The 16,545-nt window shown below is 42.0% G+C and overlaps 1 protein-coding gene and 1 long non-coding RNA gene across 2 annotated transcripts in view; both read left to right on the top strand.

Annotated features, from left to right (window-relative positions):
- Window positions 1-6,658, top strand: part of wnt10a (wingless-type MMTV integration site family, member 10a) — a 41,858-nt gene extending 35,200 nt beyond the window's left edge. Inside the window, exon 4 of the mRNA XM_061792820.1 lies at window positions 2,868-6,658. Coding sequence (XP_061648804.1) covers window positions 2,868-3,404 — 537 coding nt within the window. The 3' untranslated portion in view covers window positions 3,405-6,658. The remainder of the gene's footprint in view (window positions 1-2,867) is intronic.
- Window positions 6,659-7,146: 488 nt separating this feature from the next.
- On the top strand, window positions 7,147-14,991 carry LOC133486755 (uncharacterized). Its single transcript, XR_009791119.1, has 4 exons — window positions 7,147-7,222; window positions 7,306-7,491; window positions 10,940-11,056; window positions 12,626-14,991. It is a non-coding gene; the product is annotated as an uncharacterized LOC133486755 (long non-coding RNA).
- Window positions 14,992-16,545: the final 1,554 nt, after the last annotated feature.

Genomic DNA, 16,545 nt, shown 5'->3' with positions numbered 1-16,545 from the left:
ATTTGAGTTATGGGGGTAACGCAACTCCACGAGTGACACTAAATAAAGGTACACTTTGCGTTATCAAGCTCCTTATCTTGATTCGCACACATACAGCACAAACCCTGTGTTGTAACGTTGAAGAAGGATGCTGACGTATTTGTGCACATGCATGATTTCCTTTAAAGCTTTTGAGTGTTTAAACAAAAATGGTAACACAGGTGTTTTAAAAAACTTTCACTTTTTATGTACGTTTTTTATAAGCTTTAAGTTTGCCGAGAAGTAGTAGTAGTAATAGAGAAATCAAGAACGACAGTATTTCTCTGATCGTATCTCTTGGCACCTTTGTTGTGATGTGTTCGTAATGTGCCTTCTCCACAGGTGGTCCGATACCGTCTCTTTCTCACTGTGGTGCTCGTTTTCACACGGATGTGACTGAACGTTATTGACTTTGGCTCTGTGGCTAAGGAGTGTTTTTTCTTTGTCTTTTTTTTATACATCCATTTCAAACAGATGAATCGAATCCATTTCAGTATCTGTTTCAGTCTTTCACCCACCATGCATTCATTTATCAAGAAAAGGAAACATCTGCAAGCCCTGGCTGGAGGCATAATTTTTTTAATATATGGTACAGTATCTCAAAAATATCTTGAGAGGAAATTTCCTCCAAAAACGGCACAGGTTTCCACTTTTATTTCTTATTATTTATTTATACTTCAATTTCATGGGGAAAAAAATGTTTTATGTACACAGGAATATGAGAGCTGCAATAGAAAGAAAAATAAATAATACGACAATAAGAAGCAACCCTTAAATCTTAAGAGACCTGGTATATATTAATTTGGTAATATATTAATATTATATTTGTTAAAAACTCATATGGTTAGATGATTGAACAAAGCCATTGAAAGAGGTGATCATTTGATTGCAGTGATTTCCTCACAAATTTGTGCAATAGAATATTAAATTAAATTAAGGGTATTAAGTTTCATATGTTTGTTTTTGAAAATAATTCAGTTAGACCACAAAAATAAAGCGATGTCTGATTTAGATTAAGTAATTTTCAGTTGTTTTAAAAAAAATAAATTATTAATTAATTAATTATTAATTGTTACTTTTGGTAGTTTCAAATTATTTCCATGACCATTGCAAGTGTCCCGCATTTGTCTCCTTCTTGATCATTGGATTGGAAAACAGATGGAAATGTTTTTAACCTAATATTTTGCTGTTATAGTCAGCCAACAAAACATATTCCCGTTTCCTAACAAAGACAAGTTTGCTTGCAACTATATTTAAATAGTGTACTTGGAAAATTAGCTCTAATTAAGTTTCACGTCACAATCACTGAGTCCGTGGGTCAGCCGAACTCTGTTTTGACGACACACATGAACTTGCGATCCAAAATGTGAAACAGGTTTAACATTCACAAAGACATTTTCACATTGGGAGGGGGAAAAAAAATAATATTATCATGCTCAACACACACCACTCCACACCACAATATAATCAATCACTCCAGACAATCTCTGGAGACATACAATAATCAAGCTTCAGTTGACTTTGAGTTGAAATTCAGCACAATTAGCGGTACACTGTATGTGTACCCTGCTTTAGGAGTGCTCAAGAAGCGAACTGCTGCCTCTCCAGCAACCAGTCCCAATATCCACATTTTGGTTGACTTGTACCTTCGGGTCCAACTGGGAGAGAGCAGTGTCAGTTCTAGGAGGGCCATGGGGGGGACAGCACTGGGCTTGGTCCCCTCTGTGGCCCCAAAAACAACTTAAATACAATCATAATATCACTTTTTGTGGGGGAAATGAGGACGTCTCAAAGGAACTTTAAGCCTTGTACACAAATGAGGAAAAGAGGAGATTTTTTGATTTGTTACAGACCCCATACGTGAAGATAAAAAATTCATTTAACAGTTTTGGTTGTACCGTGTGTAGTGTGCTTAGACAATCTCAACACACAACACCACACACGTAACGATTCTGTTCCCCCGCCGATCTTGAATCTAGCCAGCCCAGTCTGAAATCTCGCCTGATAAAACGGGATCTAACAAAAATGAAGAAGAAGAAACAGAAATGCGACGAGACAAACGAGAGGCGGAAATAACGGTGGCCTTGAGTCTATTTATTTACAGAAAAGTCTCAGCGGAGATATGAAATTAGCACTCTTGGGCTTCCCACAGCTCCATGAGCTGGTCCTCCACTTCTGAGGTCCACCGGACTTTGTATTTGTGTGTGTTAACCGTGTTATTTAACTGGCATGCTTTTATTTTGAAGGCCTGATTTTACAGGCTACTGGCAATGTTTGCGCCGATGTTTCCCGAGTGTTGCCGAAGGGAGCGGGAGTGTGAACATGACCTCTGTGACTAGAATGGTGATATCGTCATATAGACTTGCTTTGGAAAATACTTGTTGCCGTCTGGTGAAACCACTTAGACGACATGACATCGGGTAGGAAATGTTTGTTTTTATTAACACTCGTTTCCTTGTGCCGCAGTCAGGTCGCTTCTTCACGAGCTACATTCGATTCCACGTCACAATTCACGGAGTCATGGCTCGGGAGTATTTGTCTTTCTCCACGCTTGAAGATTTTGTGTCTCAAATATTGAACACGTTCAATATTTAAGATTGTCGGCCCGGAGCCGTTTCGGACCCTATACTGTAATCCGGACAAATTCTCTATAATCACACCTCAGACCGAAGGATAATCTCAGAAAACATAAGATAGTCTCGCGTTTGTCGTCCTTGGTCAGGAAGGGGCAAAATCAAGACAAAAATCAAGACCGATTTTCTTTGCCTGTGTACTGGGACTTAGGGTGATGTTGACTTCTTTGTATTTCTCGTATTTATGAAGGTCATTAATCTCTCTCCTTTCCCCAGGTGGTGCTGGATCACATGCGGAGGAAATGCAAGTGTCACGGGACATCAGGAAGCTGCCAGCTGAAGACCTGCTGGCAGGTCACTCCGGAATTCCGTGTGGTCGGTTCCATCCTCAAAGAGCGCTTCCACATTGCCACTCTCATCAAGGCCCACAACCGCAACACCGGGCAGCTGGATCACTCCCACCACAACAACAACAACAACCACAACCATCACAGCAACCACCACCATCACCACCACCACCATCATCACCACCACGCGCACCGCAGGAGGCCCAGCATCAACGACCTGGTCTACTTTGAAAAGTCGCCGGATTTCTGCGAGCGGGATCCGGGCTCGGACTCGACGGGGACGCAGGGTCGCATCTGCAACAAGACCAGTCCGGGCATGGACAACTGCGAGAGTCTATGCTGCGGGAGAGGCCACAACATCCTGCAGCAGACGCGCAGTGAACGCTGCAACTGCAAGTTTCACTGGTGTTGCTACGTGGTGTGCGAAGAGTGCAGGATAACAGAGTGGGTCAGCGTGTGCAAATGAAGAAGCACGGGGGGGAGCGGGGAACTGCACCCTCATGAAAACCCTGAAAAATACACTTTTAAAAACCCTGATTTGTAACAAGAAAGGGGCCTACGACTGTCTTATATGCACCCCCACTCCCTTTCACCACCGGCTCCGTCTTCTGTTCGACGGGCAGAAATGTGTGAAGAGTGTGAAGAGTTCAGTCGGCAGAAAGATTGATTTGCATGTCGCAATAGAGTGTGCACATGCAGTACATGCCCAAAGCTGCCACAACTGTGCGCGCGTGGATGCTTTGCATTTCTTCCGATACAAAGGAAGCACACCTCTGTCAGGTATCTGAAAGCAATAAGTGCAAATAAACAACAACAAAAAAGCATCGCTCTACAGGTAAAATAATAAGATTGTTCCATGAAACATATGCTTGACAGATAGTATTTACAGCATAGACGCAATGTTACATAATATATCTGCTATTTACATACAGCACGGGAACAAAGAGACAGGAATTTGGTAGCGTACGCCCGGAGCACAGAGATGCTGGGCCCTGTTTAAGGACACTTCAATCATCAATGTCACCTTTTTGTATGTTTATGGATTTGACTTGGACTTGGTAATTCTACCAATAAATAGCACGATGTTGGACGAATGATGTACATCTCAGCTACAAAGGCTCACTGTCAAGAAAATTAGACCAAAGCAGAATTTACAGCTTCTAGAACAGGACTGGAATAATAAATGATGCGTCAAGATTACAGGCTGAAATGTAAAGTCCCTGTAAAGTGAACATAAGCGTGTTTTAAAGTTGACACACCACAGAGAAGAGTGTCGTTAACAGCTACAAACAACAATACCAAATTTGAATGATTAGAAAAATTGCCATGTGTGTAAAAATCAAGGATTCAAAATTGGGGAATATCAAGGCATTGTCAGCTCAATGTGCTAAATCACACCCTGCTCAGCAGTCAACAAAACCCGTTTAAAACTTGGAAAAATGGATGCTACTTCATCTTGCATCTTTCTTATGTCTACACAAAACTAAATACAGTATATGAGCCACGAAAAAATATCTGCTTAAAGCTTCCGGTGGATGGAATATATCCCACCAGGTTGTCACAGGGCTTTTTAACGCCCTGACGACAAGGCGCTCTAATGTGGACACACCCGCACGAAACCCCGGTCCACACATTTGCTGTCAAGGTAGAATTTGTTCATTTAAAAAACTAAATTCCCACTCCTGGTATTTCCGCCTTTCTCACCACAAAGTGTGAGCACTCACGGCTGGCAATGGCTGGCGCTCTAAAGCGGCCACAACAGCCCAAATCCCTGGTCCACATGCTGGCTGTCAAAGTCAGACTTTTATTCGTATTTTTTCCCCCCCTCCTCGCTCTTCAGAATCCGAATCAGATTCAATGCCTAAGTATGTTAAACACACGCAAGGAATTTGTCTCCAGTAATTGGAGCCACTCTGATCTCTGTACGACTGTCTCTGTACTATACTCACTGCCGAAACAAGCCGCTCTATAGCAACCACCACAGCAGAGTATCCGAAGGGAAGATGCATTTTCGGGTTGTAGCTAACGGCACACCGCAATTGCGCCGGATAACCGCTGATGTGAACGAAAGCGCTCAAGTACTTGTAGGCGGCGGGGCGACACACACACCGGACTCCAAAGTGCGTCACTATACACCAAAAATCAGGAAAACTGAAATGGTAAAAAAACCTTTCGTGCTACATCTACGCAACTGACTACGACATACAGTAGTTCTCAGTCCTTGCACGTTTTCAACAATGATTTTCAAACATGTATAACGTCTTTCGAAACAAATCCTTGAATTCACTTTACAGGGTCTTTGAAACAAATGAGAGCCAGATCTGATTAGCTGATTGCTGCTGCTGCTGCTGCTTCCTGGGATTGCTCCTATCAGACCCAAGCAACTGGAACCATTTCCTCCTCTTTTACTCGAGGATGCCGAAATAAAAACGAATTAGCTGCCGATAGAGCAAGTGCTGTCCTGCACTCGTCACGCTTTGCGGCATGATCAGTGACGTTAGCTTCATAAGGTTGGCTGTCGTTTCCAGCATTACCAAAGCAGCATTGTAAATAAGGTTATGCTGTGTAAGTATCATCACCATATGAACACACTACAAAATCACATGCTAAAAATAGCCAAGGCAACAGAGTGTTTCCTGTTTTGTGTGTAACGCTATGGCCTTTGTATTACAGTCGCAACACTCACACCTTGTAAGCTTACCTTATGTGCACCTGTGGATATTCTGAGGTCAGATTCTATGCAACTCTGTCAATGAGAATGTTGACATGGTTTCAAGTTGATAAAATTGTGCACGTTTTGACTGGCTTCTGATGAGAATTTTTTCTTTCTTTCTGGTTATTACACTTTGTGCCTGTGTTGAAAGCAGAGGGGAAAAAAATCAGGAATCTTACTTGTTTGTGTTCCATTGATTTTAAGTCAGTTTGCACAAGCACAACTGTATCCAAGAGAACTCTGGGAGATATTAGTAATATGTATGTATTTTGTCTTAAATGTAAAGTGTGTATGTTTTCATAAGTGTGTTATCTAAGTTATTTTATTTTTGTGCATAATTTAATAATTGTATAACAAAGATTGTCCTAGGTAAAAATTTGCATTGAATGACATGAAATAATAAAATAGCAACTACCGGTAGGTTTTTCTTTTATTTTTTGGTCACAAAATAGCTGCTGCATACAGAAAAAAAATTATCCGAAATTAAGCTACATGCATTGTGGGTTTATTTTAGTAGTAACTTTCGCACCAAAATCGAGCCATATAGATTTTACCGAAAGTGTAAGGTTCGCATCACAAAAGTGGTATCTATAACATTTATTACAAGCGTGTACATTTCATATTTTTGACAGAGTCAGTGGTGTGAAGTGTCTTTCACATTTCACACCCACATATTATAATTGGATCCAGCCATTATTCATCTTATGAATGCCACTATTTTTCCTACTGTGACATAAATCCAAATGGTTTCAATGAAAAATGTCTATACTTCTTTTCTGTGTATGCTATGTAAAGTTTTGTCCATGAAGTATTTAAGATATGAATATTTTTATTTTCCTACTTTTTAATTTCAATGTGTACATAGAAATATGTTAATGTTGAAACCAAAATTGTTTATTTGACACAGTTTTATCATTGGTTGTAACCCTCCTGATATGGGAACATACTGTATGTATTTATGTATATAGTGCCTCTCTGAAAGCTGAGTTAATAAATGTCAAATCTGCTGTTAGAAAATGTTGCCGAGGATTTTCTTGCGATGCCGAACCACAACACACGCTGAGGGGAAACCGCGACCAATCCGTGATGTCGCTATATTGACGTAAACCTGCCTAGGCGATTGCATGAACCGGGACTAAAGAGCTGGCCAATTGAGACCATGGAGAAAGGCATGAAAAGAGTACATGGCCACTAACATAGATACATTGATGATAAATTTCACAAAAGGGTAAAATTGTAAAATGAACTTCACCCTGGATTGGTCACCAGTCATTTGCAAAGAGATTGCCAAGGCACCAACAAACATCTCATAAAATCTAATTGACTTTTTCTTTTTCAATTTAAAGCAATTATTATCGCTTTAGTCTTAATTCACACTCTAAAAAACACATCAAAATGCTTATCGAGCATGATCGTTACGAGTGCTCCCCCCTCCCTTCTTATGGATTGGACTATTCCATCTTCTCAATGTGCATGAGCATACTTGTTTCAGGTAGAGGGTAGCAAAGCAGTTGTGGGGGAAATGAAGCAGAGTTGTCCCTGCGGAGCAGAGAAGAGGAGAAGGTAAGTGGGTAAGTGGCAAACAAACTAATGAAAACTACCAAAGGTTTCAACTTTTTTCACAGTGACACTAAATGCACGTATCTGACAATAGAAGCAGGAGCCCGTTTGTCATCTTTCAGCCGACGAGGATGCAGTAGAGTGGCACAAGTGACGTCTTTCATCACGAAGATGGGAGTATTAAAGTGGCCAAATGGTAGTAATGAAGGTGTAATGGTTCCCTTGCTTGACTTCTGTATAGGCATTGGGAGTTCCGTTTTCACTCAGTTACAGTTTACGTGTGAGTATGAATGGTTTTATGTCTCTATATGTACCCTGGGGGTGACTGCCGACTAGTCCAGGGTGTAGTCTGTCTTTTCTGAAGTCACCCGGGATAGGTTCCAGAATACGTGGTTACACGGGATAGAAAATGGATGGCTGGATGGATGAATGGATGAATGGATGGATGACAGAACAATTCCAGTGGCAAAGGGATTCACAATCAGGTGGACACACAAACTGCTAAATTCACACCGAGACGAACTGTGATTTAATGTTTTAAAGCCCATGTTATGAAGAGTTTGCATCCAAAAAACTAAAAAGACTACGATATGTAGCAGAAGAGTGTTAGTGTTGCTATTAGGTTAGGGTTAGCTGAACCAGTCCTCAAAAGTCGTACAGTATCAAATCACTAAAACCTGGTACTGCTACTAGTAGTTCATACGCAAAACTCGACAAGCGACATTTTGACAGAGCCACACCTACTTGCAGACTGCCTATCACAGCATCGTTTGATGTGACATTTCCTAACACTGCAAAAGTAAGTAAAACTCATCAAAAACAAAGGTTTTATTTAGGCAAGACACTTAACCTACATTGTGGGATGTTTGGTGGTGGTGGTTGGAGGGGCTGTAGGCGCAGAATGGCAGCCACGCTTTCGTCAGACCGCCCAAGAGCAGCTCTGGCTACACAAGTCGCTTACCACCACATGGGTCTGACTGAAGAGTGAATGAATAGCATGAAATTTTAAGGAAAAGCGAAAAGAAAGAAAATCGCTATATAAGAGTAATGCAGTATTATGATCCATCCATCCATCTTCTACACCGCTTATTCTCACTAGGGTTGCGGCTATGCTGGATCTGTGTGCCTCACAGTTCTGGGGACCGGGGATCAAATCCCGGCCCCGCCTGTGTGGAGTTTGCATGTTCTCCCCGTGCCTGCATGGGCTTTTGTCTGGGTCCTCCGGTTTCCTCCTACATACCAAGAACATGCGTGGTAGGTTAATTGAAGACTCTCAATTGCCCGTAGGTGTGAATGTGAGTGTGAATGGTTGTTTGTTTGTATGTGCCCTGCGATTGGCTGGTGTACGCCGCCTCCCGACCGAAGATAGCTGGGATAGGCTCCAGCACGCCCGCGACCCTCGTGAGGATAAACGGTAATGAAAATGGATGGATGGATGGAATATTGTTATTATTATTATTATTATTATAATACGTAGTTGTCTCATCATAAACTCGTCACCGGTCATGTACGTCATCTAACACTTCTGCTACAATGGTTTCCAATGCTCGCTGCTAATGTACTTTTGATTACGCTTGAAAGTGAGCCTTAATTTTGATAACTTTCAACTGTCTTGCCTAAGTTTGCCATGAGATAACATCAAAAGACATGAATAAAAATCAGCTTCAATCTGGAAACCAGAAATACAAAAAAAAATTCAATTTCCATCCATTTTCTGTATTGCTTATCCTCACTAAGGTCACGGGCATGCTGGAGCCTATCCCAGCTGAGTCTGGGCGAGGTGGGGGTACACCCTGAACTGGTCGGCAGCCAATCACAAAGCACATATAAACAAACAACTCACATTCACACCTACGGGCAATTTAGAGTCTTCAATCAACCTACCACGCATGTTTTTGGGATGTGGGAGGAAACCGGAGTACCAGGCGAAAACTCACGCAGGCACGGGGAGAATATGCAAACTCCACACAGGCGAGGCCGGATTCCAACCCGGGTCCTCAGAACTGTGAGGCCGATGTGCTAACCAGTTGTTCACCAAATTTCATTTCACTTAATTCACTGTCTGCTTTTGCCTTTTAACTCTTTTTATAGACCGTCCATCCGTCCATTTTCTCTTGCGATGGCCCTCATTATGTCACTGGTGAGCTGTAGCCTATCCCAGCCGACTTTGGGTGAGAGGTGGGGTCGACCCTTGACTGGTTGCCAGTTAATCGTAGGGCACATAGTGGGAGGAAACCAGAGTACCAAAATTCAAAACCAGGACCTTATCGACTGTGGGCCAGACCACTAATGCGTCGTGCTGCCCTACATAAACTACATAGCAAATCAAATGTAACCTATTTCATCGAATAATAACTCATAACTTCTGTACTTTAAACATTAGTCGACCACGATGTTTGACATTGCCTGACTTTTTTGTTGGGACTCAAATAGCATGACTCGGTGGTGAGGTATCAAACCTCCTGTACTAGTTGCTGCTTGCGTGCAGAGAAGAATCCTGTTGAGCGTCCTTGACTCATTTATATCTCCTGCGCCTCGAGGGCACGGATGAAGTCACCGAATCAAGTGTAAGAATGCAAGAGGTGAACTTTCAAAGCAAACAGATAAAAAAGAACTATTTTTGAGTCAGGCAATTCTATTCATATCCAAATGTACTGTTCATAGTCGGAAAGGGGACAAGCTTCCCTTTTTCCGCACCTCTTGTCTCGCGCTCGGCTTTTCCCTGCAGCACCATCTGTACATCGAGTGTAGCATGCGTCGTGCATCTTTCATTGTAATGAAAGTTTGATAGAAGTGAACACGGTCCTCAGCTCATCTTGCTGAATAGTTTATGTGAGTTTGAAGGTGTGGTGACAACCCTGTGCGTGATTGTTTGTATACAAGAATTTGTGTGCCCTTTGATGAGCATGTGGTTTCAAATGAATTGGTAAGTGGATGCATTATACGTTGCAAACTAAAGTGGGGTACATACTACACACGTACTGATAATTGTGCTAAATATGAGCATTTTCAAAGACAGCAAGGGTTTGATTCTCAGAAGGCTGTAAAAGATTCTCTTGAGTGATTATCCTGCGGTGTGGGTTGTGTTAAGATTTTCCTCCCCGATCTGCATGGAAAACAGTCGAGGCTAACAATTGTAAAAGTTAGACCTGTTCGATATTCAAAAAGCAACGTTGAGTTGGGACAGCCGATGTACTGATTATGAACGGAACAATAGCCAATCCGCTATACGCGGAACGTCAAACGCAAAACAGGTTAGCTGACTTCCTGTGTTTGCTACAAAAGAGCATGACTACGATTTGACGATCACAGGGCAGTCTTGGTAGTACGACAGATATGGTTACGGTATGCACACACCCCTATTCCAATGAAGGTAAGATGGGTAAAATGAAAAGAAAAACGGAATACAGTGATTTACAAATGCTTTTCAACTTATATTCAATTGAATACACTACAATGGCAAGATATTAATGTTCAAACTGACAAACGTTATTGGGCTTTTTTGTTGTTTCTTTTTGCTAATATTCTCTCATTTATAATTTGATGCCTTCAACAGGTTCCAAAAAAGCTTGGACAGGGGCAACAAAAGACTGGGAAAGTCCAAGAATGTTAAAAAAAAAAAAACGCTCAAAAATGCTAAAAAAAATAAAATAAAAAAACACCTGGAACCAAAAAAAACACCTGGAACATTCCATCCATCCATTTTCTCAGTCGCTTCTCCTCACTAGGGTCGCGGGCGTGCTGGAGCCTATCCCAGCTATCATCGGGCAGGAGGCGGGGTCCACCCTCAACTGGTTGTCAGCCAATCGCAGCATTCCAGAGGTCAACAGTTTAATTGGAAACAGGTGAGAATTGAGGTATATTATTATTATTATTAATTTGAGTTTATATATTTATATATATATACAGCGGCACGCTGGAGACTGGTCAGAGCGTCAGCCTCACAGCGCTGAGGACCCGGGTTCAATCCCCGGCCCCGCCTGTGTGGAGTTTGCATGTTCTCCCCGTGCCTGCGTGGGTTTTCTCCGGGCACTCCGGTTTCCTCCCACATCCCAAAAACATTAACACAAGCATTAATTGAAGACTCTAAATTGCCCGTAGGTGTGACTGTGCGTGCGAATGGTTGTTTGTTTGTATGTGCCCTGCGATTGGCTGGCAACCAGTTGAGGGTGTACCCCGCCTCCTGCCCGATGATAGCTGGGATAGGCTCCAGCACGCCCGCGACCCGAGTGAGGAGAAGCGGCTCAGAAAAATGGATGGATGGATGGATATATATATACAGTATATACATACGTATATGCACACAGTGCCGCTAAAAAGTATGGGCCCCCTTCTCAAAATCTTTTTAATTTTACATAGTTTCCCCACTTTGTTTAAGATGATCAAACAAATGTAAATATCAGACAAATATAACCTATGTGAACTTAAAATGCTGTTTTAAAATGGTGATTTAATTTATTTAGGGGAAAAAAAAAACTATTCAAATTTACCTGGCCCTGTGTGAAAAGGTAATGGCCCCCTAGACTAATAACTGGTTGGGCCCTCCTCAGCAGCGACAATTGAAATCAATCATTTTCTATCAATCAGGCTTGGGTGTGATCAGTGAAAATTAAACAAAAATTGTGATTAGCCACAAATAATTCAGGTTTAACAAGGGGGGGGGGAATTACTTTTTCACACAGGGCTAGGTAACTGAATAGTTTTTTTCCTTAATAAATGAAATCACCTTTTAAATACGGCATTTTTTAAGTTCAAGTTAAGTTTGATGACCTTAAACATTAAAGTGGGGAAACTATGCAAAAATATAAGAATTTGAGAAGGGGGGCAATACTTTTTCACAGCACTATATATATCCATCCATCCATTTTCTTTACCGCTTATCCTCACAAGGGTCGCGGGAGTGCTGGAGCCTATCCCAGCTATCATCAGGCTGGAGGCGGGGTACAGCCTGAACCGGTTGCCAGCCAATCACAGGGCACAGAGAAACAAACAACCATTTGCACTCACATTCACACTTACGAGCAATTTAGAGTCTTCAATTAACCTTGCATGCATGTTTTTGGGATGTGGGAGGAAACCGGAGTGCCCGGAGAAAACCCACGCAGGCACAGGGAGAACTTGCAACCTCCACACAGGCGGGGCCGGGGATACGGTGCATAATATCATCAAAAGATTCAGAGAATCTGGAGAAATCCCCGCACATAAGCAGCATGGCCGAAAACCAACACTGAATGCCATTGATCTTTAATCCGTCAGGCGGCATAAAAACTGGCATCACTGTTTAAAGGATATTGCCACATGCGCTCAGGAACACTTTCGAAAACCATTGTTAGTTAACACGGTTTGTCGCTACATCTACAAGTGCAAGTTAAAACTACCATGCAAAGTGAAAACCATATATCTACAACACACAGAAACGCTGCCGGCTTCTCTGGTCCTGAGCTCATCGGAGATGGACTGACGCAAAGTGGAAAAGTGTGCTGTGGTCTGACGAGTCCACATTTCAAATTAGTTTGGGAAATCATGGATGTTGTGTCCTCCGGGCAAAAGAGAAGATGGACCATCTTGATAGTTATCAGCACAAAGTTCAAAAGCCAGCATCTGTGATGGTATTGGAGTGTGCCCATGGCATGGGTAATTTCAGGCCTGAAGGCACCATTTATGCTAAACCATACATACAGGTTTTGGAGCAACATATGCTGCCTTCCAAGCAACGTCGTTTTCAGGGACATCCCTGCTTATTTCAACAAGACAATGCAAGGTCACATTCTGTATGTCTCACAACAGCTTGGCTGAGTAGTAAACGAGTGTGAGTGCTAGACTGGCCTACCAGCAGTCTAGACCTGTGTCCCATTGAAAATGAAAACGTGTCATTATGAAGCAAAAAATTTGACAACGGAGACCCCAGACTGTTGAGCAACTGAAGGCTTACATCAAGCAAGAATGGCAAAGAATTGCACCTACAAAGCTTCTACAATTTGTGTCCTCAAATGGATACTGAGTGTTGTTGAAAGGAAAGGTAAAGTAACACAGCGGTAAAAGTGCCTCTTTCCCAACTTTTTTGGAACGTGTTGCAGGCATCAAATTAAAAATGAATGTTTGCGAAAAAACAAAGTTTATCAGTTTGAACATTAAATATCTTAGTACAGTATATTCAATTGAATATAAAGTAGGGTGAAAAGGATTGGCAAATCATTGTATTCTGTTTTTATTTACATTTACATAATGTCCCCATTGCATTGGAATAGGGTTTTGTATATGGTTTTGGTCATCGAGTGGACAATGCACACTTTAGTCTTAACTTCTGCTATTCCTCCACATGGCGAAATAAGTGCTAATTGTAAACATCTAGTATTACGTCTCTGTTTTCGCCTTCTATGAAAGATGAAACAGTTGTCAAATGATCACATTAATATCCTGAATGGATTACGACAAATACTTTTAGAAAAATAACTGTCAATTCTCATGAGAATAGTTCTTGCCTGTGACTGATAGAACACCAGGCCTGGGCTTGCGTGTTCACTTTATTTGAGCAGTGGCTCCCAAAGTGACTACTGACTTGAGCTGTAACAATATTATGGCAGTGATTGAGATGTTTTTGGTGTTCTGAAAAACAAGAAGATGTAAAACAGCTCTTATAACAGAAGGTAGCGTATGCCATCAAATGGGTTTGGGCCTACCATACCAATCTGTCGGCAAGTACGTTGACTAATTGTAACCTCAATGATTTGAGCATGCTGTTTTTCGAGTATTGGACATTTCGTAACCCACAGTGTAATAATTAAAGACATAATATCTATCGATGCCTTCAAGAGGCGTGACCACAACAGTACATTTGTAAATGTGGGCACGTTCAAATTACACAAGCGCCAGGGAGGCAGACAGTCATTTGACAGCTATGGCAAAAATGACAAAGAGCATACTTGTTTACCTCTAATATTACATGCTGGCGTGCTGTATATAAACGTGCCTGCAAATGTTTACGGGCAAGCCCAACCAGGAACAATAAAGAAGGCATGCAGAAAGGGAAGAATGTGATTTTAAAACAAAGCATTTATAAAATGCACTGTGAATGTTGCAGAAAATTCTGGAACAACTGTATATTTCATGGTATGTTACTCATTAACTCATTCACAGCTAGCCAGAGTTCCCCATGTCACCAGCCATTTTAGAGCATTTTGACTGATATTTCAAGACCCACAGAATATTCTTGGCATGGCATGACAATATAATCACAAAACCTACCAAAAGAAAGAGTACGCTTCCTTCTTCCAACAGAAAAAAAAACTTCTGTTTGTAGCTTTTTCTGTTCTTTCGTAGTCAGCAGTGGAACATGTCTATGTTTCACTTTATATATACATGGATACTGTATATGGATATACATGGAGCCTGTCAAAAGTTGTTCTTCGCAGCTCATAAAGGATAGATGCCTGTCAGTATTGTTATAGTATCTGTCTACATGTGTTGATCCACTGTCTGTGTTAAAAATATACGTTGCCTAAATGTTATAACACTGCAATGCCAATGCTATACGTTAGCCTTTCTATAATGTTTTGAATTGTTTGTTAGGGGTAAGCTAAGCAGACATAAAGCTATATGGTTGTGTTAAATAGACAAATTGAGGTTCTCTTCACAACGAGAAGCCTCTTTTTTGAAGAATTCACTAATTCTATCTGCCAAACTGCTGCTCGTTGTGAAGGGAGTTGAATTAAGTTCACTGCCAGCAAACAGCGCCCACATCTCGAATTTTTGCTCGTAAATCAAAGCAAATAAAAAGAATCGTCCGAACGACGGCTCCTATCTCAAAAACTCGTATCTCAAGGCTTCACTGTACTGCTATCGTCTCACTTTTGTGCTGGCAAATATTGTATCTCAGTTGAAACATTGTCGGAGCTTGTAGAAACTTGCCTTTAAGACTTGTGTCTAAAGATAGGCAGCGTGTGTCGATGACTTATTCATCACTGTTATACCTTGTCGAGTTGCTTCATTCCCCCGTTAAAATTCAATGCGGCAGGGACCGGGAACATGCAAAGCAGGTCCACATTATCTCATAGTGCCTCTCTTGTAGCACAGCGAGTGCTTTCAGCTTCTTTACAAATACTTGATCTGCGCTAACACTACAGTTTGATCTGTGTTACTAATTCATGGCCTCTCCCACCAGGGAAGGATCGAAGAGGAAATGGGGATCATTTTTTTGTGCGAGTTCTCTTATTAATTATTGACAACAGAGGCCAACAAGTACATGCTTTTAACACCATTTGCAACATGTTCTGCTTGACCTAAGATGACATTTGCTCCACTGGATTTGAGTTCTACTTTTTTGAAGCCTTGCAATGAATAGGATGGTGTAGAGAAAATGCTTTTCTAAAATATTAATCTACGTATGTCAAAGCTATAAATGGAATATAGCTAAAAACTCTCTGGTCGCTGCGCTCTGTCCAAGAAGTACTACTTATCAACAGGATGTAAGGGGAAATGTTTTCTTGGTGTGACTAATTTTGGCATTGGAACGCTCTCTTTACAGTAAATACAATAGTCTCATTACAGAGTTGGGATATTACATGATCCATAACTGACAAAGAGAATTACAGGATTCCCAAGAATACATGAGAAACAAGGGTAATAGAGTGGGTGGTGGGTATTCACCTTACTCTTGGCTTGACTCCTGGGGCCTGCGACCCCAACCCCCCCACCCCCCTTCAGTTTTGTCGGGCCACGGGGAGATGTGAGTCCCCCCCCTCCCTCCCCCTCGGGTCCCCGCCTTCCTCTCCCCTCTCCTTGCACCCTTGCCAGTCATTGCTCACGACAGGCACTTAACATGGGCTCGCTTTTAGCCGGGTGTGACCTTTTTCAGGTGGCACCTGGATCCTGCGTTGGCCCCTGTTGGTGGCTGGGGCCCCCATGGTCTGCAGCTGGTGGGAGTGGTGACTCGTGGTGAGGCGCAATGGGTGGGAGGTGGAGGTGACTGGGTATGGGGGGCGGTGTTCCGGTACCCATGCCCCTCCCTTTGGGACTTGTCGGGTGCCAGCCAATCGCAGGGCACAAAGAAAAAAACAACCATTCGCACTCCTATTCACAACTACGGGCAATTTAGTCTTCAATCAACAAACCACGCATGTTTTTGGGATGTGGGAGGATTTGAACCCCGGTCCCCAGAACTGTGAGGCATATATGCTAACCAGTCGTCCACTGTGCCGGCATATAAATATTATATATATTCAAATATATTTTATTTTATTGTTAAAATGACTTGAAAGGACTCAAAACTCAAGGTGTAGGACTCGCGACTTGACTCGGGACTTGCCTATCTCGACTTGGGACTTGACTTGGGACT

This window comes from Phyllopteryx taeniolatus, chromosome 12, assembly GCF_024500385.1.
Source record: "Phyllopteryx taeniolatus isolate TA_2022b chromosome 12, UOR_Ptae_1.2, whole genome shotgun sequence".
Lineage (NCBI taxonomy): Eukaryota > Metazoa > Chordata > Actinopteri > Syngnathiformes > Syngnathidae > Phyllopteryx > Phyllopteryx taeniolatus.
The sequence above is the reverse complement of the archived record's forward strand: the minus strand, read 5'-3'. Positions and strand labels throughout refer to the sequence as shown.